Below are 22,486 nucleotides of genomic sequence, written 5' to 3' on the forward strand. Positions count from 1 at the left end.
TGAAATTATACAAATATAAAATTTATTTTAGTTTGTTTATTGTTTTTGTAGTTGTAAATAGGATACGATATAGCAAAAATTTTTGGAAAATTTGTCAGCTATAAATAGTTGTTGTTATCTATTATATATATAATCCCCCACGACTCTAAAACTATTATGAACTTTTGAATTTCTTCTCCTCCACTTCCTCCGCGATATCAGCTGTCAGTTTACGCTTTTCGGCTGTGGCCTCATCACTCACGCTTTCAGGCGCTGCGTCATCATTACATTCATTGGTAGCTTGTGCCTGCTGCCTGTCCCTGGCTTTATTCATTTCATCCTTTTCTAGTTGCAATTGCTGCGCTGCCGATGTGTCCGTCTTCAGCAGCTCACGCAGCAACATGGTCGCATACACCGATGGTGGCAAGCAGAAATCTAATAAGAGCGCTTTTAGTTCACCAGCGCCTTCACCTCTTTCTATATTTTCAGCTTTGCCAGCAATACGATCCCAATCGGATGCAATTAGTGTCTCCTCTGGTGTGGAATACTTACGGAATTTCCATGTTAATTCACTGGGACATATCAGCAATTTGCGGTAGGTGCCAGCCATAGCATAGGTTTTTACCTTATGACGTAATTTTTCGGAAGACAAACCATATTCTTCGAGTATCTCTTCATACCAGGCGCCAACTTCATTGCTTGGATATGTGATGTCATGTCCCGCTAAGGGTAGCACCACATCGAAAAGTGTATAATTGCCGCTTGCAATGTCTTCCTCAGTTAAAGCTTTGACTTTACGCTTAAAGATTGAGTCTTCATTTTTTACTTCGGAATTCGCGGAAGATTCAGCTTCACCCTTTGCCTCAGCCTCTTTCGTCTCAACATTGTTTTCTGTATCCTCAACCTCTTCGGCGGCATCTTCGGCTGTATTATCTAAATTACAATTTTCAATGATGTCTTCGTCCATTTCTTCCTTATTACGATATACTAAATCGCCTGGTATCAGCTTGAATCCAAATTCTTTTATGCGTCGCGAGGCAATGCGGTTGAACACAAAGCTTTGGAATGAGTGCGGGTAAAGCAAGAGCATATTGCGTGGTATCTAATATTTGGAAGTGAATAAAAAAAAATTTGAGGTTAGTACATCTAATCTATTTAAAAAAAAATGTTTAAATTTTTAAACAACAAAACACTTACCCTTCTTAACGCCGCTGCGTAATCATTTTCACCGTATTTCGCCAAGCCATCGAGCAATTTCTTCTCTATAAATTCATTTGGTATGAACATGGCTGCGGCAGCGGCTGAATTACGCTCTTTCCACCACTTCTGGCGCACTTCATCCATGAAGGGTATATCATTGGAGCGCGGTTTCAATATAAGTTCTGCCACCGTTTTGTAATCGGCCTTCAAAAGTGCCACACCAATTTCGTATGTCGGTATATCGGCGTGATTACCAAAACGCTGCAATCCAAAGTAATTTATAAAACCTTTGTCACGTAAATTCTCTAACGCCTGCTGAATTTCCGCCTCATCACCACTAACATGACGCAAAGCGATTCTAAATCGGTTGCCCTTTAAATCGCCTAACTTAAGTACATCGTTGCTAAATGTGAAATTGCCGATGCGTACGTATGACTTTTGAGCAGCGCTTAGAATTTGTGAAGGGAGTCGACGCTTTATACAGAACTTCTGCGTAGTCTTAGCGCGTTTGTCCTTCGTGCCACAATAATTTACATGAGATGGATGAATACTGAAATATATTTATGGAGGTTAAAAAAAATATAATTGAAAAATGTTTTTAATAATATACCCAATACGTGAAGCTAGACGGGAGGCTGCCTCGCTGGTTTCCATATTTTCTTTATATACCAAGAAATGTACGTATTCTCCTGGAAAATTCCAACGCGTACGTTTCTCAGCGCTTGATTTAAATTTGGGTTTCATCACACGTATAATACGTTCCTCTGTAGCACCTTTTAACTCATTCACTGTTGCACCAACCAGTTTCGAGCCATATAATGTTTTTAGCATATCGTGTATTTGTCCACGTTCTGTTTTCTCCAAAGTTGTAACTATAATATCTATAGGTTGTGCTGCTGGATCTTGTGCTTTCATTTCAGCTAATGCGGACATTTTAGTCCACACGTCATCTGTTATGATTTTACTGAATTTTTGACGAGCTGCCGCTAACTCCTCCTCATCAAGTGCTGTTGGGATATTTAAAGGCATAAGAAAAGCGCCTACTTAGTTTAATAAAATGTTGAACTTACATGGTTCCTGTGGCTTTGGCACTGTCAAATCGTTTAAATGTAAAACTTTTCCCTCTAGATCAATTTCATTTACATGAAAATCAGAAAAACGTGATTTTACAACTCCAGTGAAACCAGCACCATTGCTCACATATTCAGTTATACCGACCTGGTCTTCCCGCAAGCTTTTCTTGTTAGCCCCATCCTTTCTAATGCCAATATACATATTTAGAAATTAAAATACAATTCCAACGAACTAAAACATGTGGTACTTACGGTGGTAACGTTTTCCTCCATTCCTCTGCTGGACCTGGTCGATTTTTAGTGTGCATCTGCCTTGGACGCCATGGTTTCTTTGATTTATTTTTTTGTGGCATGGTAATTTAAAGTTAAATTGTTTAATTAAAATATAAACTAGCCGGTTTTATTAACTAAAATAAGCTGCTAATAGCTAAAGACTGTTACCGTACGATAACTTCTCTTTATATATCGATATAACGAGCATATCGATTTACAAAAGCAATCATTGCCCTGCAGCAATAACAATTAATAAATAAATTTTCTATTTAAAAAATAATACCCTACTGAGATTACATATTTAAAAAAACAATTGTAGATTAAAAACATTTATTTGTGTAGAGAATCAATTTCTTTCATTATTTTATTTTTCAATTTATTGCAAAAACAAACGAAAACATTTTTGTTCGCCTAGTACATGAACGAAAGAAAATTTGGCGTCAGCTGAATTTCTAATAGCAGGTAACTCTGTTATGAAAACAACAATAAACAATTTTATTACTGATTGTCAAAAAGTAAAACCTATATTTTAATTTGTTGCAATAAATAAAACTAAAATATGGTTTATATACATTTTCCAACAACTTTAACTGAGGAAGAACACATGCTGCAAGCCAAATACCAAAAGTTGAAGAAAAAGGTAAATAATTTGCACGTCAAATTTCCCGCTTATAACGCGCGTCTACTTATAGAAAAAAGCCCTGCAAGCGCTAAAAGCACCAAAACCAGAGCCAGAGAAGCCACTAACATTAAAGCGTCCAACAGATGCGCGTGATGCACGCGAAGTAGCGCGTAAATTAATCAAAAGTGGCGCAATACCAGCCATACAAAAGCAGCAAACTAAGCAAGACCAAACTTCGTTTAAGCGCCCGAAAGGACAAGAGCGTGCCAAGCGTGCGCCCGAAACCAGTGTCGCGGCCTATCAACCATTCTCATCGACACAAAATGATGTGGCCCAAGAGACCATCATTAGTGAAATAATTAAAGAAGAGCCGCGTATGCAAAATCTTTATCAACATTTCGCTACCGAACGCGATCGCAAAGAACGTGGCCTAAATGAAAAAGCGCCATTGGATTCAACACAACCAGAAAAGCCACGCACGGGCAATACAATTTTCGTGTCGGGTAATAAAGTCACCGAAGAGTTTCTGAAAAAGACTTTCAACGATTACGGCACAATTGTTAATGTGTCCATGGAAATTGAGAAGAGGTAAGTGTGTGTGTGTTATAAATATGTGAATTTTGTTGTATTTTCAACATCTCTTTTACAGTCGCGGTTTTGTTTCGTTTGCTAAACCAGAATCAGCTGATCGTGCCATTGCCGAAATGCATGGTAAAAGTGTTAACGGCATTAATTTGCAAGTGCAACTGGCACGTCGGCAACCACAAATTGAGCCTATAAATGATGCTTCCTCATCGGCGGTGTGGTCATCTATTGGTGAGTTAATAATACTTTGTTTGTTGGAAATTTTATACTATAACTGCATAATTTTTCTTTCCTTTTTTATTGTTTCTGCATTTCAGCTGCGAGTGATTCGCAAAAAGGCAGCCACAAAGACGGCCGTGAGATGGTGCAATATGACGAGGACTTTTTATTGCAAACTAGTTTTGATTAAATAGTGTTTAAAAAATATTAAATATAATATAATAACTAAGTAATAAGTAAATCTCCACCAGCGTTAGCAGCAATAACTTACCAGCAAACTCACTTACAGTTATCAAGCAAATAATGAAGATTTTCTGCTTTAAGGTAGGCAAAGGCCAACAATACGTACTCAAGTAGTTTGTTTGAACTTTAGTTTATTGAAAAATTTTACACTTTCAGTATTTCTAAATATGAGTGTGTATGAATTTTGAATATAATTATTTATAAATAATAAATATTGTAGTTTAGTTAACAATAATGCATAAATTATAAGCGATCAAATTAACACATAAACTATTTGATTGCTTACAATTAATAAAAAAATTATAAATAATAATAATAAAAACATCTCCGATTACTGCAAATATTAATAAATTAAACAAACTTATAAAAAAGAGTAATAGAAAACAATAACGGTACTTGTTACGGCAACAAACGTACTCGTATATATGTAGTATGCGTTGGTGCCATCAATAATAACATGATTTTTGAAATTTTTTGGTACATTATGAAAATTTCATTGCAAAAATATATATGTTTGTATGTCTGTATATCCTATTATTCGTATTTACATACGTAAATACATATGCAACATACTTTCATTAGCGTTTGTTAGTTCTGTAAAAATTGCTTATTGCATATTCGTCGCACCTTCGTTTAATGAATTATTTATTTATTTTTCGTACAAAATGTTGTAACAATTTAGTTAAATTTTACTTCGTCGTCGCTTAGTGAACTTGTCGCCGAAACCAGTGCAAAGACTCAGCTGGTATCTCAAAGCATACCGAGCAAGCGTTGCTTCGTTCCCTGATATTCATAACTCTTGTTTATGTACTCTATAACGGTTCCAAAAGTTTTTATGTATTTTTCGTACATATTCAAATTTCCATATAAAACATAAAATGCAACAACAACGATCGTTTAGCACACGCTTCTGGTTTTTTGGGCAAAACGCATACGACGCCTGCAAAAAGAGGAACTAAAAAAGACTAACTCCACCCTCGAGGAGTACTTCTACGATTGGCGTGCACCACTTCCAGGTGGATTGAAGAAGTCCCAATGGTGTGTGTGCACATTGCGGCCCGCCAGCATATACACAATCAGCGTGAATGATATGACCACGAAAAGCGCCACCAATGTGGGTATATGATGCACTTGTCCTTCGGCATTCTTATCCGCCGCAGCGCCACGTATGGCAGCAGTCACACGATTCAATAATTGCACTAGCGACAGACTGCAGGCCGACATGAATTGTTTGCCCGCCTTTGCAACGGTCTGTGGTTCGGTTGGTGGACGTGTGCTGCTGCGCGAACGTCGGCTGTGCGAACGCGAACGTGTCTCCTCGCGCTCACCCAAGTCATCGTAGTCTTCACACTCCGAGCATGACGAATCACAACGGCGATGGTGGCGATGATGATGATGGTGGTGATGCGGATGTGGTCTTCTTTGTTGTGCGTTGTCTTCGGCGCTGCCGCTGTATGGTTGCTGTTCGTCGGCGCGTCGTAGATTATAGTAACTTAGCGGTGGTAATGATTGCAGGTATTCGGTTGTGGCGTAGACTGGCGGTGGGACGGTCATATGTGCTGGATATGCCAAGGGGTCAGTTTGTGTTTCTTCATCGTAATTTCTTAGCTGTTGCAGCGCGATTTCATCGCTGTTGTCTGCTGCTGGTCGCTTGACGGCTTCCAAATCGCGTTGACGCGGCGGTTTCGGTGGCGGTATGACTTCACGCACTGGTGAACGCTCCTCGCTGCTGGCTTGTAAGCTAGTTTGTGTTTCGACCGTTAAGAGCTGACTGCGATCGGTAGTGCGCACACGCTCCACAATGTCCTCAATGAAACCCTCGGGCAAGGCAATATTTTTCACAATCAAATTGCCAGATTTGCACTCCAGCTCATCGGCGGATATTTGCGCGCCATGCAGCTGTGAGACCATTATCTGTCCGGCTTGCAGCGCATGCACGCGCAGGCGTTCGACCTCAAGATCGCCGAGAAGTGCTGGCAGCTGAGGTTGAGTTGGCGTTGTTGGCGCCGCAGCTAAGGTTGGGACGGGTGTTAGTTCCTTCGAAGCTTCCTCCAACAAAGCTAGTGTGGGCGGCAGCTCAACTGCTGTGGTCGATTTGCGACGTGGTGGGGGTAGTGGTGGTTCCTCAAATACCGTTGGTTCCTCGATGCTTTCTGTGACCACCACTGTAGCGGTGTCGGTGGTGTCGTGTGTTTCCACTAGACTTTCAGGCTTTACTTCGAAACCTAACGGTTCATCTTGTAACAAGGCTTCTGTCACTTCTTCGGTTGTTGTTGTGTGCGCTACGCTCTCCCCTTCTTCCGTTTGCGCTTCTTCGATTTCGCTTACTTTCTGTGCATCTTCATCTTCCGTTGGCGCTTCTTCGATTTCGCTTATTTTCTCTAGATCTTCGTCAGCGACTGTTGACACTTCGTACTGCTCACTTTCTGTTTGGATTTCTTGCGTTTCTTCTTCTTTCGTCTCCACTAAATCTAATTCCAGCTCTTCTTCATCTTCTTTCGCAGACGTTTCATCTTCGGCATAACGATCGTAACTTCTTCTCGCAAGTGTTCCTTCTGCTGAGCTCTTTTCATATTCCCTGGCATATTCTTTCAACTCAGCCTCGTCACTATCATCCTTCTCCTCTTCATATGTGCTATCAGCTTGTTGCGCGCGAAGTTCGTCAAGCGCGGCATTTAGTTCCTCCGAGCTCGGTCCGATTGAGTAGTCGCTAATTGCATGCTTGGACTCTTCCTCTTCACCGTGCGATGTCTCTGCCTCCACATCGGATTTACTCTGCTGTGAGCTATCCGTAAGCAGTCCCTCTCTACGCAGCGCTTCCTCTTCGAGGTCCAAATCGTCAATTGGTCGCACAATCAATGAGGCCTCCAACATGGTCTCGGCCTGTTGACTAGGTATGGGTGTGGAAACGCGTCGTTCGATCACTACAGCGGAGGGTGTTTGTGGCCGACTTTGTGACTTGGAGCGATCGGCCTGCGAGGAGGCACGCGAACGCTCTGACATGCTGCGTTGATTCGCATCGCGGAAACGTTGCAAACCACGCGCCAACTGCTCTTCTTCAGTGGGTGGTGCGGCGACCGCCTCTTCGGTAGCCTTCAACTTCAACTCCTCCTCACGCAGCAATTCATCTAAGGTCTTGCGCATACTATTTATACGCGGCTCAATGATGCGCATATCTTCGGTGATTTCGAATTCTTCGCATTCGAAGTCGTCTGGTAACGGATCGGTTTGCGTCGACACCTCCACTTCGGGTAGGCGAGTTTCCTCCTCTTCCAAATCGACATCGGTCGGATCGTAACTATCCGCAGTGGATGAGGTCGCAATTTTTTCATCGGCAAACTCGCGTTCGTGAAAAGAAGCGAAAGCACTATGCGCCGAGCTTTTACTTTCGGCGCGTTGCCGCTTTTCACGCGGTGGACGAGGTGGCGGTGGCAATGGGCGGAATTTCATTTTATTTATAATCTCACCGGACTGCAAATCGCGTGGTGATTCAGGACGCTCGTGCTGCAAGGCTTCGGGTTCTTCGTAATCATCCTCCAGTCTGGCGAATGCATGAGTCGCAAAAGAAAGTGTAAAATGAAGTCAAAAAGAAGAGGTTATAATAATAGTGGTTAACATAGGGACTGTAGTAGCGAAAGAGCCAAGCACTAAACCAACAACAACAAAGTAAGCTTCGATTGAAAAATACGTAAAAACAGAAAACAAACACCAAAAACAGCAAACGGAAACAAAATTTATATTTTTTAATGAATTTGTAGTTTTTATTTTTTTTATTGTAATTTTTTTGGGTATATGTATGTATGTAGATGTAGTATGTCTTTTGTATGTATGTAACTTTAAATGTTTGTAGATGTGTTTGTTTGTGTAGTTAGTTTAAATATTTATCATAAAAAATAAAAAAATTTTCGCTGAAGCCTCCTTAGAAACGATTTCACCATGTAAGCTTATGCGCATTAGGGGTGTTCTTAATAAAAAAAAAACTTATATATTCACTATATTCGGTGAAATGTTCTAAAATTGATTCGTAAGTGAGTGTCTTAAGGGGTTACATGGGTTTTGTGGGTTCAAAAAATCGTTCTTTTTTGGCTTATTATTTTCTACAATCAAGAATATTATTATAAATTTTCAAGTTGATCCGAATAATAATTTCGGGCGTTTTTCTCGGAACCGTGTTTTCAAAGTCGGTTGTCAAATGTTCTCCAAAACTACTCAACCGAACTTAATGAAATTTTGCACAGGTGTTCGAGATACAATTTACTCGTGTTTGGACGATGGATTATTTTTTTTTTTTCAATTACAACAAAATGTGAAGCAAATTTTACCGAATTTTTTATTTTTTGGGGAATTCCAATTTTTTGTCTTTCCTTCGTTCAAGCACGACTTTATGGTCTTAAATGAAACACTTATTTTTGTTTTTTAATTTAAATGATTCTGCCAGGAGTTATGCTGACAACGCGGACGCACCTTTTTCTGAGGGGTCACCGGGCATTTTGGTAAAAATCGCGGCATATAATTTTTTTTTATATTATAATGATCTCAGATACATATTCTAATGAGTAGTTAAAGTGTCCAAAACGACTCAAATGGTCCCCGATAACTTAAGCCGGCAAAACATATTGCCACAAATATCTTTTTGGTATCATAAAATATGAATAATGTTTTTACCCTGATATATGTACTTCGGCTAAAGTCTATTATTCGGTACTTCGAATAAGGAGTAGCTCAAATAGAATACACTAAATAATCTCACAATGCAATGAACAATAATAAAATTATGTTCTTATTAGGAGTCCTTTCATTAAAAATATATAGCTCTTGCAAAACGTTTCTTAAGCACTTCAAACTACTCGGAAGAACATATTTATATTGCTTCTATATTCTGTAAAAGGATCTCCAAAATAAAATATCAAAAACATCAAAAAGCAAATACTCAAAAAAATATAGGAAGGTTAGAACCATCTGGATTTATGTTTCCACGAAAATTCCGAGATTTTACTTTGCCGTCTTTGAATTTTTTTTTTCGTAACAACTTTATTTTTGTAGACGGTTAGTAAGCTCTGTTTTACGGTTTCTGGCAACCGTAAAAAAATCGTCTAAAGAGCTAGAAGTAATCTTTAAAATAAAGCATATAGTTTAGTCTAGTCTTTAGCTGATACGCCGTTTTGATTCTGTACAGCTTTATCTGCAATTTCAAATTATGATCCAAGTAAGGACCTTTATGGTATATATCTTAACCCTTTCGCGGACACACGAAATTTAGTAAATGTTATCAGAATGACACATGCATTTATTTGGCTTATAAAACCGATAATTGAATTCCGATTTCAGTTTTGGGTTTATGGTTTATTGAATATTTAATTTTTACTCAAAACAAAAAAATTATAGTATGTCGACATACACCGACGTGTCCTAGTTAGGGATTTTGATTTGTTATAGGGACACTTCGGATATGCTCGACGTCGGACAGAGCCGACATGTCCTATTTAATTTTTTCTATGTCGGCATCTATGTAGCCATTCGTTGTGTCGGATTATGCCGACGTGTCCGCGAAAGAGTTAAGGACAGTCGAAATACAATTTACCTTCATTATTCTAGCTAATTTGGAGGAGGAGGGACCAGTTGACCAGTTGACCAGTTGACCAATTGACAATATTTATTTATTGAAATGCGTTGTCCTTCCATCTCTCACAATAGCTTTAAGAAGTGGGTAACGCTTTGTCTAGTTAGTCTAGATTGTCTAGCATAGTTTTTGATTTATCATGCGGATCCCTTAGTTTCTTGCGTTTCACTCATAATTACCGTTGTTTTAGCTATATATCTTTATAAAACTAAAAACAATTTTTGGCAACTCGTTCTTCTTATAAAAACATCAAAATATGTCCCAAAAGGCGTGAAGATATTGAAATTATAAAATTTTGAAACTTTATTAACTATTTATGTTCCTATTTTTTTTTTTAATGAAGAGATTAATTTGCAGCTGTGAAAATTTTTTTTTACTCTGAACAAAATCCACAACTTGATTTAGGTTCCACAAGTATTTTTTTCGAAGTATTTCCGAAATGATGAAGTGAATTCTGTGTTGAGTAAATTAGTTTTACTCTTGTGTATATTCTACAAGGATTTTTAGAAGTGTTTTAGAAATGAAGAGATTAATTTTGAGCTGAGAGAATTAAATTTTACTCTGAACATAATCCACAACTTGATTTAGGTTCCACACGAATATATTTCGAAGTATTTTCGAAATGATGAAGTGAATTCTGTGCTGAGCAGAGAACTGCAATTATTCCCTTTTTTGAGTCATTGGTTGAGTAACACAAAAAGAAGTATTAGTGCATATAAGTCAAAAATCATCAAACACAAAGATCCACTAAAACACATTTACGCACAGCACACAAAGCGAGAACATGAAAAATGAGTAAGTTTCTCTTCATACGTATCGTTGAAGTGCTCAATTGTCTCATGAGACAATAATTCAGTCAAGTTAAACAAAAATGAGCCATACCACCAAAATAACACCAATAGTATAGCTAAATAAATAAAGTGATACGAATAGGATCAAAGTAAAACTGACGAAGGCTGTGCCGCCGCTAGGCAAAAGTGCCCTGCGGGAAATGACTAACGATGTGTTTTGTTCTTTGATGTCGTGTATTACATTTAATGTTTTAAGTTAATTAATGACAGTAAAGTTAATACTTTTAGGTTCTAATATATTTCTTTTAATAGTAATGTATTGAAAATAAATAAAGACGCACGAAAATGCATGTTCAATGATATAATGAAACATGTAATGTGACAAAGTTCCTACTGGGTATCTTTACTTTCGTGCTCAGCTACGAAGTCACAATTCCACTCATGCCGATCAGTGTAGCGAGCTCATTCAAGTTTATTTTCATCGTGACCAATGAACAAGTGAGTAAAATGAAATTTTTAATATACGCTCGTTTGAGTCATAAATTGACGGCACATATAAGTGTAGAAATACTATGAGTTTTTTTTGGTTTGGTGGAAATGAGTCTTTGTCATTTTTGATATTTGTATTAGTACTCATTTACACCAATTTGTTTGGCTCATGAGTTTGTGCACTAATTTCATTATTACTCAATGCAGATCTCTGGTGCTGAGTAAATTATTTTTACTCTTGTGTATATTCTACAAGGATTTTTAGAAGTGTTTTCGAAATAAAGAAGTTACTTTTAATCTAGGAAAATGAATTTTTGGTGTAAACATAATTCTCAGCTTGATTTAAATTCCAGAATATAAATGTGATTATGTTTTATGTGGAAATGTGTCGATTTCTTTATAAATTAGTATTCAGTTTTGGTTCAAAAATATTTTTTTCTCAAAAAGAAGCAAAAGATTTGAAATGTAGAGCATGTTCCTATCGATGACTCAAACCAAGTGTGACCATCTATGTATGTAAGCGAGTATGTGGCCAAATACCAATGAGGTTATTAAAAAAAAATTGTGTGCGCCAATGCTTAGAACACCCCTAATGTTTTATGAATTACTATATAGCGAAAATATATTGCAGGATTTCACTTAACGGCTTTAAAAGAAAGCATAAAATTAAAATATTAATTAAGCCAAGCTTTGCTTATTAAACACAATACAAACAATACATACATACATATATAAAATGTTAATAACAATGCAATTCTTAACTTAACTCTAATGAACGTTTACAACTAAGCGAGTAACAACAAAAATACTATCAAACAACAACAATTTCACAAAACAAAATGAAATTTGAGTTAATTAAGCATTACAAAAACAAAAAAAAAACTTAGAAAAGAAAAATAAAGTGCGTTCAGTGTTTGAATTTGGCCACTCCGTGGAGTACAAAACAAAACGGTACTTTAGAAAGAGTTCTTTCTCAAAAGATTTGCGTTCAAACGTGCTTGTTTTTGGCTTTCGTGCTTACATTTGCGGCGCCACCTCTAAACTAGTAATGGATTTGCGGCGCGGCGGCACTGGTTCCTCCATTGTGGACGGTGTGTATGCGCGGGGTGGTGGCGGACGCTCGGGTGGCGGCGTGCTGCTCTTCGCAGAGCCACTGGATATAGAGGCAAATCGTTCGCCGGGCGAACGTGTGAACTTCTTACGGCGAGCTGGCGGCGTTGGTTTTGGCAAGTGCTCTTTACGGACGATCGCATAGCTGTGGGAAAGGAGTTTCAAAGGAAGGAAAAAAATTAAATGTAAGAATTAACTCCAGTTAGACAGTGTACGCACCCATCGTTCTCCATCATATCGATTATGTACTTGTCCTTGTCCACATTCGAGTCACGATCGGCTAGCGCTTCGTCATGGTCATCGTAACCCAGCGAATCGGCGCCACGTGACGTGCGATCGTCTTCATCGTATCGCGTTGTGGCTCTTGATTTACGAGTTTCCAACGCTGGTGCGAATTTTTCCGTTTCGCCGAGTGGATTAGGATATTCGTGTTCAGTGCGATAAACTATTACCTAAATTAGTGAAGGAAAAGTAAAAAATCAGTCATATTTTGAGGCCTCACATCTCAAACGCTTCGCACTTACATCGTCGGTTGGCTGTAAACGACTATTCGATACCGATCGACCACCGAAACCGTTCATATACGAATCCTTATCCATTGAATTGTCTCGCGTAGTATCACGTTTGCGACGTCTGGGCGCTTGTGGCGCTGGCACACCATCGTTGACACCCTCCGGTTCGGCTGGGAAGACCTGTTTGCCCACTATATCTAAGTCATTAATTTCCACTTCTTTATAACTGTTGCGTGGTGGTCGTAAATATTCCTCGTCATCGTCGAAATATGGTTCGTGTCGTATATGTTCGGCTACTGGAAAATCTTGACTATCCATAGAGTATTTGCTGCGACTGCGTCCCTTACGTAATGGTCGCTTAGGCGTATTGAAGTAGTCGCTGCCATTCTGTGACATCGACAGATCATCGCCATACTCGCTACGTTGCGATTCGAGATCTTGCGACACATCTTGTGAACGATAGTTTTTGTTTAACCGCTTAGGTTTCGGTGGTGGCACATCATAGTCCCTATACTCTATGCGTTCGCTGACTTGCCCAACATGTTCCAATGCATTTATCGGCCGATCGTAACCTTCACGTATCGCATTACTTATATACTGCCGCAATTCGATGTTGTCTTCGGAGACGCCACGTTTGCGTAGGAAAAACTCATCGTCGTCAATTTCCTCCATTACGACTTTCTTGCCAGAGCTCGCGGTGGATTGCGTTTCTTGTGGCAATACATCGTCGGAGGGATATTTTAAGTAACTCGCCTCGGCCTCTAACTCAGCTTTGCGTAACAGTTTATTCTTTTCAATTTCTTTTTCGGTCCAACCCTCCACATCTTTGCTATCTTCGGAGCGCAGATCGGAGTCTTGATGCACCATCGGACGTCTACGGAATTCACCGGCACGCAATTTCGATATCTCGTGTATGGCGCGATTCTCTTCATCGAATTCTGCGAACTGCTTGGTATCAGCAACGCCACCCAATATACCCATCTCTTGTGCCTCACTCTCTGTCTCTTCCAAATCATCTTTCATGCGGCGCTCTAGTGATGATTCGCGGTCGAAGCTTTCCTGTTCACTGCCGTAACGGCGATAACGTGAACCCTCGCTATCATTATAGCTGACATCGGAGAATTTATCTGCCCAACGCGAGCGCACAGGTCCGGGACCGCGATCTCCCTGCGGTGAATTGGAGGATTCCTGCGAGGGTTGCGTTTCAGTGCTCGGTATTACACTGACGCCTGCGGTGTCCGCCTCAGTACCGAGTGATGCTTGTGTATCTAGCGGTTTCTTCTTACGAAATGCTCTGGGGTAGGTGCCGAAACTGAAGTCAAACTTCTTTTTTTGTGGCTGTGCTCCAGGCGCGGCCTCTGTTTCTTGTGTGGTCACTTCCATATCTTCATCCTGCGTCTCATTCTCCTTAAACGATTTCGATCTTTTTAGCTTCAATGTCGTGAACTTCTCGGGTAATTTGAATTTTGACATGTCAGGCTTATTGAATTTCGTGAACTCTGGACGTTTGAAGTCTTTCAATTTCGACATATCGGGCCGTTTAATTTCCGGCATTTTAATTTTCGAGAATTCGGGCGCCTTAAAACGTTTACGCTCCTTAGCTTTCGGACTCGACGATGCCGGTTTCTTGGCGGGTGTACGTAATTTGGTCTTAATTTTGCCGGCTTGATTCTTTAAACCGGCCTGCATTTTACGTGTGCGATCTTGTGCGCTGGCCATGAAGCCTTTCTTTTCCGGCTTCAACGGCAGCTCTTCCAAGGCACTTGAATCAACTTGACTAGTATGTATTTCATTATCAGTACGGGACTCTGTACGTGGCGTAGCCGCTTCGGAACTTAAGTAACGCTCCTCCAAATCTCGCTGAAAATCTTCGGTGTCTTTGATATCTTCGTGCAATTTCTCAATCTTTCGTGCGAGATCTGATTTTTCAGTTTGTGACTGTGGCGCCGCAGCTTGCTCTTCTTCGGCGGGTGCTGCGATCGGCTCGTACTCATGATCACTGAAAAGAAAAGGAAGTTCGAAATAAGAAATACATGTTTGAAAGTAGGCATCATTAGTAATTGGGGTAAAGCTGAGATTGGTGTAAAATTAGTACACAAATGAAGAGATCTGCTCCCTTAGACCAAGCACATAGTGTGGCATGAGCAAAAGGTTAACATTCTTACCGAGAAAAGTACGTCCTTTCGAGAAATTCTCTCTTATCTTTTTGTTGTTGAGACAGATTGGAACTTTCGAATTCGGACAAACGTGATTTACGTTCATCGAAATTGAAACTAACCGTTTTAGTCATACGCGAACTATATAAATCTTCATGTGAACCGTGCAGTTTTTGTGCACGATCCTGCGACTGTGTTCGTCCATCCATAAAGGATGATTTACGTACCAATTTCGATTTCACTACACGCCCGTCTGCCGATGGTGGACGTGGACGCGGTGGTAAGCTTCGTTGTGAAGCCTCAGCGGATGACGATTGCTGCCCCAAATCACCACTACTGCCGGCACCGATATTTATCGGCACCGAAATTAGCGTACCTTTGGGTATGTGAAAGTGGCTACCACTTACGCCACCCACCGATGGTTCTTTACTAGCACGATTGAGCTCCGATTCGCTGCGACGCGATTGTGCATCAATTTCGCTGGTATAAAACGATCTATTGCCAGCTATAAATTGTTCCCGATTCATAGCGGGTATTATGACGGGCGCAAAAGCATCCGTTATGTTAACGGAAACTTGTTCGGAATTCAAAAAGTCCTCGCGACTGCTGTATGCCGTAATCGATGGCGTTGGCTGTACAGAACTCGGTGGCGGTTTGTTTGGACGTGCATTATACTGATCCATTTCATCGACTTTCAGTGAGAAAGTCTCAGTTACTTTCACTGACATCGGTTCCTTTTCGGGTGGCTTCGTAACAACAGCCGAGTTACCAGACACTATCGACATGGGTGTTGGTTTGGATTTGGTAAACATGCTCATCAATTTGGCAGGCACTGGCGAAGGCGATTTCTCACGTTGCGGTGTCGGCGATTTCTGACGTACAGGCGAAGGTGATTTTTGATGTACTGATGTAAAGATTGGTTCAACCGGTTGCGGTGCTTCGGTTTTGTTGGACGTAAACATTGATTTGAATCTGGATGAGTAGGTGGGTTTCGCTTCGGGCGGTGCGTCTTTCAACGGCAATTCCGTGTTTAGATCGCTGAAATGAAATTCAATGGTTTGCGCCTCCAAACGTTGACTATTCGGCATGGATTTTTTGCGTCCATCCGGCGAAATATTACGTTCTGGTGTACGCTGTCGCTTCAACGGCGCAGGCTTACTTGCCGTTTGCATTTGGTTATTCGAGAAGTTATTGGTGTCCACAGCGCCTGGTAGTTGTAATGTGTCCATACCGTTAAGCGGCGATTGTGCGCGTTTCTTTGACGGTGGCGGTGGTGGTGATTTGGAGCGCAGACGCGCTTCCACCGCCTTCTGTGTCTCACTCTGCACCAAACGATCGATGTCGACTGTTGGTATGGCGCTAACGATTTGTATGCTTGTTTCTTCGATGGGATGCAAAGACGGTGGATTTACTTCATCTCCAGCGAGTGTAGGTGATCGCGTTGTCTGCAAGCGTATATTGTCGTAAACATCTTCAACATTTCTAGTTGCTGCGATAGTCTCTAATTCACTAACCACTTCTTGCAGAGGATCCGCTGTGGTGGCTGCGGCCTGCACCACTACCGCTGTTGGTTTGGGTGAACGCGCCCTTGTAAAAGGACGCCATGTAGTTGCTGCTGGTTTGGTGGCCGCCAATGGTGGCAATTCCACTGCGCTATCATCGGCATAAGAGACAAACTTTGACACATCAATTGGCCGGTTCTGTGGCATCACATCACCCATAGCCGCATAATACATGTTTTCTTTATTCTCCTCCGGACGCATATAGTCCGTGGACACAGGCGGTTTGGCGATGCGATAGTCAGTGGCCGTTGGTGAGGGCGATCGCTGTCTGGACGCGCTGGCACGTTCAAAGTCTGGACGCATGTCGATGGTAGCTTCCGTGTTCGGTGTGGGTGTGGGCGCAATTAAATTCAATTGCGGTGCAGTCAACTTGGGTGCCTGCTGTTGATGTAACTGTGGTGCTGAAGGGAGCGGTGTCATAGTTGCAGTATCTGCAGGAATACTTGTGAGCAACAGTGCAGGCGCTGCACGATGCGAGGCAAAATGTGACAGATCCACATTGGAAGTGCGGCGACTTGTGCTCGCCGAACGCATTTCAAAACGTATCTCATTCCGTGTTGTCGGTATATTAATATCAGCTACAAAAAGATCCGATTTCGATGGCGAACGTGAAATGCGACGCAATGAAGTAACGCTACGTGTAGACCACGCGTCCGGATCACGCATGCCACCGCTAGACATACGTCGACTTAACGACATCTGTCGACCACGCTGCCCAGCCATAAAAGTTGACGGCGCGCCCGGCATTTCATTTTCCGTCGCATCGGAAATGCTACGCACCACCAAACCACGCGATCGCACCACTTCCTCCAATTCCGGATATTTATCAACGAATGAGATATCCACCTGTGTAGAGCTTTGATCGATCGTATGCTGTGCGCCCACACTACGCATGGAGAGCCGATCGATATCCATATGCACATTACTGCCGATATTATAGCTCCGCGTCGACAGCTGATCCATCTGCACCGCGGAACCCAATTGGTTGTGTTGAAACGGGTTGGGGGAATGCAGTTGGCCGCGTTCACTGCCTACATCGCTGTGGAAACCCATTGTCGAGGTGGGGCGTGAGTCAGTGGCGGGATTCACGCGATCGGGCAGCAAAGAGTCACATTGAAAGTACTGACAAGCGCAGCGTACATCGAGCGACGCACCGCTGGTGCTTTCGTTGCGCGACACATAATGCCGCTTCTCGCGTGGCAATGCACCGACCGAGGCCGAACGTCGTGGGTTCATGCTTACAAGAGCTTTATGGTCTGATCAGCTGGGAGAACAAAAACACGCGGGTGCAAAGTAAGCGCTTTCGCTATTTACTTTGTGTAAAGTGTCACAGTTGCTCGCGACGAAAACGTTCGGTTTGAGGAACGACGGGGTTGTTTTTTGCGCTCGTAAATTTTCAGTTTGTTTTTATGTTATTTTATTTTTTTGTTTAGTTTTTTTTTTTGCTTATGCTATTTTTAAACCCACATACGTTTGCGAGTTCTGCCCGCGGTTAGGCATAACAATTTTACTAAAAATTTATATTTTTTACAAAAAAAAAAATATTAAAAATTGAATTCTCGATTTTTTTCTTCGGTTTTCCTTCGGCTTTCGTACTGTTTAAAATTACAAACAGTTTTAAAACGGTAACAATTTACACATACGTATTTACGCCACTAAAAAGTCGAAAATTTTGCGTAAATTCTGCGTAGAACAACAACACAATTATTTAGTAAAAAAAAAGAATCACAATTCGGCTGCACGAACTAGCACTTGAACGTATTAGACACTTGCAGCCAAGATTTCGCTGCTTTCCAACAATCGCATGGTGCAGTATCTTCTGCTATACATTTAGGATATTTTAAAATAGATTTATCTTTTTGTCACAGCACCACCGTAAGTGTCTCGCTATACGCGCGTCCAACGCCAACCGAGCGTCTGCATCGTTGCGAATTTCAGCCAGGACTGAGAGCTTTTCACACTTTAGCCGTAATGCCAAAAGCCATCGGCTGTGTTGACGACTAATTGACGACGAAAGCTGTACGCCTGTGCTGTAGTATTTGCAAAAACAAATTTTCCACTTTTTTCCTACTTCTTTTAAAATTAGCCAAAAGCATAGCATTTATTTGAGTTATTTCACTTTGTCGTACCCCTCACCCCTTCGGCATACAACAGGACCAACAACAAATGTGTTGTACAAAAAGAATATTATATATCTGCGATTTATATATAAACACGACATGTTAATAATTGTGTTTAGCATTCGCTAAAGTATTTTGCTCTTTTAATTTTCTATTTTCTTGTTTCATTTCATTTTTACTTGGCCGCCGTGCCAGAAATGTACACTTGGCCACGCCACCGTGTGCCACACTTGCCAGCCGCTTTCGAGTATTGCCTGATCTTTGTAAACATCATCTAAATCACAATGAATTTTATGGCAGTATTTGTGATGTAACAGAGTTCTACATACATACATACATACATACTCGGTATATGCATCAATTTCTCGGAGAACTGCTATGTGCCAAATAATTATTTTTGTTTCTTCGAATTTGGACTGGAGTTATACGAATACTTGCCTTTTTCTAACATTCCTTCTTCTCTTCTAGAATTTTCTCCTTTTACAAATAACCTAGATTCTTAGGACCTATATTTTTACAAAATTTGCCACACCAAATAGTATATAGAAGAACTTCAATTCTCACTTTACTTCCTTTTACAAATAATCTAGATTACTAGATCTTAGATTTCTGAGTCACTCTTCCCAACCACTCTTCCTTCAATATACTCTCTTTTACTTATTTTTACATTTAGCCCATATTACGCGGAAGTAGTATTACTGAAGGAAATTGTCCAAAATATAATATTTCAATATTCTCTCTCTCGCTCTGGAACATGTCTTGTTCTTTATTCGAACTATCAAGTTATCAGTCCTTGACAGCATAAAAATTCCCGTCCCTTCCGTTTACGTAGATACCACTGCCTTGGAAATGGCAATCGATCCATTTTGGATGACATACCATCATTGTCTTCTCCGATTCCACTCAAGTGTGTAAACATTTTCACAACCTTCTTAATCTTTTATATTTAAATTAGCATGCTAAGCTTTTAAGGAGTTATTCCGGTTATTCATTATGTCCTTAAAGTGCTCGGTGGTGATCTTTGCTTTCCTTTTTACTCTGTAGAAACACCTTCCTGTACGACGGCCAACCCAATGTACCAAAAAAATTTGTATAAAATTCCTTGAAAAATTATTAGGTCCTTAAAAGACATTTGAAGAAACTAATTTAGTCGGAATTAAACTCAGCTTATCAATTTCTCACTAGCAAAACACTTTATTCTCTTCTGTCGCATCATCACTTATCTCAAAATAATTTACGTTTAAGCTCGTTCGATTCAAATCTTTCGATCCGTTAGAAGTATTTGGGCTCCATAAAGCTCACTTGAAGCTATATAGGTGAGACTCACTACAGTTGTGGAGATTTTGACCAGGGTTAGCCTGTCCTAACTGTTGAATCCACTTAACCTCACCTACTCGCCAACTTCCATCGAACTAAGAACAGTCCGCATTATTCTGTTTTTCATCATTAGTTTCTGTTATGATCAATTATTCGAAGCGATCAAAATCTTCAACGATCTCGATCTGTTATTATAACCATTGGAGATCGTGGTGAGGAGTTCCCTAAACCTTTGTCAATAATTTTCCTTTTTCGAGAAATGTCTTAAAGTCACTGCTGCTAATAACTGTCAAAACTAATATATCTGTCAAGAGACATTAAAAATTTCACCGATTTATCAAACTACACTAGTAATGCCCTGGATTTCATATACGTTTCCAGTTTTCGATAAAATGCATAATATTTTAACCTTATAACTTCTTCTCGGGTCGGATCGCTTTGACCGTTTAAGCAATTAGAGGGTTAACAATTTCACTATACCCAATTATGAGTTCAGGATTCTACTTAATATACATTCATCTGGACCTACGTCTAACTTTCTTCGACGAACATAAACGAAATGATCGTTTCAGCCGCCGAAGCATAACAGAACTAACGAATAAATCTTTTTTTTTTGGTTTTAATACAAAAATACATATAAATAACCACTCACCTCTGACAGTTTCGGTTTTGTATATACAATTTGTTTTTATATGTGCGTTGCCAATTTGTGTCTTATGTGTGTCTTAAGGAGTTATTCTTATGAGTATGTGTGCGTATGTACATAAATATATGAGTTTGTGAGATATTCTTTGCTTTTGTGTCGGCGGTGGCGTGAAGTTAGTAACGTTTTCATTAGGAAATGTGTTAGCAAAATGGAATGTTTTCTGAAAGCAATGTACACATTTACAAAGATGAAGATTAGCATGAATATAGCATAGGTAAATTAAATGCAGATTTTAGTACTTGCTACAGTGGACTCACCTCATATTCGTCCATCTCTTGCGCTGTGCGGCCTCTTGTGTGGCTTCCTGCACCTCCGTTGGCAATTCGATATCTTCCCGATGTGGTTCCGCTTCGTCTTCCACATGCGAGAAGGTCACCTTCTTGTCTGAGGGCGCGGGTGAGGCCTCTTTCTTAATAGCCGGCTTCAGATCGAGCGGTTCGTGATCATCAACAATACGCAGATTGTCTTCAACACTGGCCGCATCACTTTCCTCCGTGACGGGTGAGAGTTGTGCGCGATTGCGGTCTTCATCCGATGACGCGGAGTCGACGGAAGATAGTGGCGCCAGTAAATTAATGGAGGGTTTATCAGCTGCAGCGGCGGCAGTAGCTGCGGCTACTTGTTCCTCCTCACTGCTACCCATGCGATCAAGCGGCAATGGCTTTATACCCTCTTCAATATGCCTCAGAGCTGAGCTGTCCTGCTTCGCCAGTGATTCTTTGAGCGTCTCAATACCACCTAGCTCCAAAACACCCACATCCGTTGGTGAGGGTTGGGCCAAAACTTCTGGCGGCAAATCGGATTCGATTTCCTCATAGACATGCTCTCGTCGTAGACGTGGCGCCTTCTTTGGTGGTGCGGCGTTTGTGGGAACCTCAACTGCAGTGACCTCAGCCTCAATTTCTTCTGTCTGCTGTAAGTTTTCGGTTGAGACAGCCTCCTTACTAGTAGTGGGTAGTTCACTGTTTTCTTCCACTGACTGCGGTATCTCTATGATCTCATCGGGTACAACAATACTAACAGCTTCGCTCTGATTTGTATCCATTTGTTCATTATCTTCTTGTATGCCGTTGGCAGCTTCCGACCGCTCTTCATCTTGCCGGCCATCATCTCTACGCTTACGACTTGGCGACTCATCCAATTCCATTATCTCCAACACATCGTCAGAATCTTGTTTCTCTATGAAATGTGGTATTTCGCCGCGTTCTGCTTTCGGTGATTTTTTCAATTTCAAAATTTTCGTTTCTTCGCCAAGCACAATCTTCTCATCTTTGCCCAAGTGAATACGCTTTATATTCAAGCGTTTCTTTTGGCGATCTGCCATACTTTTCAGTTTTTTCATTATGGGATAACAATGCTTTTGCTCGGTGCTCTTGCCGTTCACAAGAATTTGTGGATTTGGTTGTGGCGCCGCTAAATTTTCCTGACTATGTCGCCTACTACTGCTATTGGAGGCGCAAGGCAGTGATTGTGCGTCTTCGTTGGTGCGTCCGCCTTTGCGTCGCCTCAAATAACCCCGTATCTTATCTAAACGCGTTGACTTGCGTGGTTTCCCAGTGGCAAGTATAGAGTCGGAGACACAAGAAATACTTTCGCTGCGTAAGCTATGTGTTTCTTCGTCTTCAGGCGCGGATTGTGGATAATCCTCTTCGGTTTCCGAAAGCTCTTGTATATAACGTTCGGGTTGCTTGACTACAACTTGCTCATCAATGCGTACTTTCTTCAGCGACTTCGGTGATTCCGAAAGAAAACGAAATTCCTGTGATTTACGTAAAAGTAAAACGATTTCGGGTTCCTCGTCTGTGCCGAGTGGTCGCTTGTATAAATGTGTCCACGGGTAGCCGCCCTAAACAGAATTGAAAGTAGAGAATACATTAATAACAGCGCAAATATATTTCAAACTTGTTTC

The 22,486-nt window shown here is 40.9% G+C and overlaps 3 protein-coding genes across 4 annotated transcripts in view; 1 reads left to right on the forward strand and 2 right to left on the reverse strand.

The window, feature by feature from the left end:
* Positions 1-21: 21 nt before the first annotated feature.
* On the reverse strand, positions 22-2,745 carry LOC105210428 (pseudouridylate synthase 7 homolog). Its single transcript, XM_011181382.3, has 5 exons — positions 2,505-2,745; positions 2,250-2,437; positions 1,790-2,186; positions 1,177-1,729; positions 22-1,081 (listed from the first exon to the last, which is right to left on the reverse strand). The coding sequence occupies exons 1-5, from the start codon at positions 2,603-2,605 to the stop codon at positions 155-157; spliced, it is 2,166 nt and encodes a 721-aa protein (XP_011179684.2). The 5' UTR covers positions 2,606-2,745; the 3' UTR covers positions 22-154.
* A 259-nt stretch (positions 2,746-3,004) lies between these two features.
* Positions 3,005-5,159, forward strand: LOC105210427 (negative elongation factor E). Its single transcript, XM_011181381.3, has 4 exons — positions 3,005-3,165; positions 3,218-3,735; positions 3,797-3,963; positions 4,050-5,159. Exons 1-4 carry the CDS (start codon positions 3,085-3,087, stop codon positions 4,139-4,141), a joined length of 858 nt encoding a protein of 285 aa, XP_011179683.2. The 5' UTR covers positions 3,005-3,084; the 3' UTR covers positions 4,142-5,159.
* The window catches only part of LOC105210426 (uncharacterized), a 47,260-nt gene continuing 29,757 nt past the window's right edge, over positions 4,984-22,486 (reverse strand). For both annotated transcript variants that reach the window (XM_011181378.3, XM_011181379.3), the window contains exons 3-7: positions 20,835-22,423; positions 12,729-14,715; positions 12,424-12,656; positions 12,116-12,349; positions 4,984-7,735 (exon numbers count right to left, since the gene is read on the reverse strand). In XM_011181378.3, coding sequence (XP_011179680.2) covers positions 5,185-7,735; positions 12,116-12,349; positions 12,424-12,656; positions 12,729-14,715; positions 20,835-22,423 — 6,594 coding nt within the window. In that variant the 3' untranslated portion in view covers positions 4,984-5,184. The remainder of the gene's footprint in view (positions 7,736-12,115; positions 12,350-12,423; positions 12,657-12,728; positions 14,716-20,834; positions 22,424-22,486) is intronic.

Source organism: Zeugodacus cucurbitae, chromosome 4, assembly GCF_028554725.1.
Source record: "Zeugodacus cucurbitae isolate PBARC_wt_2022May chromosome 4, idZeuCucr1.2, whole genome shotgun sequence".
NCBI classification, from domain to species: domain Eukaryota; kingdom Metazoa; phylum Arthropoda; class Insecta; order Diptera; family Tephritidae; genus Zeugodacus; species Zeugodacus cucurbitae.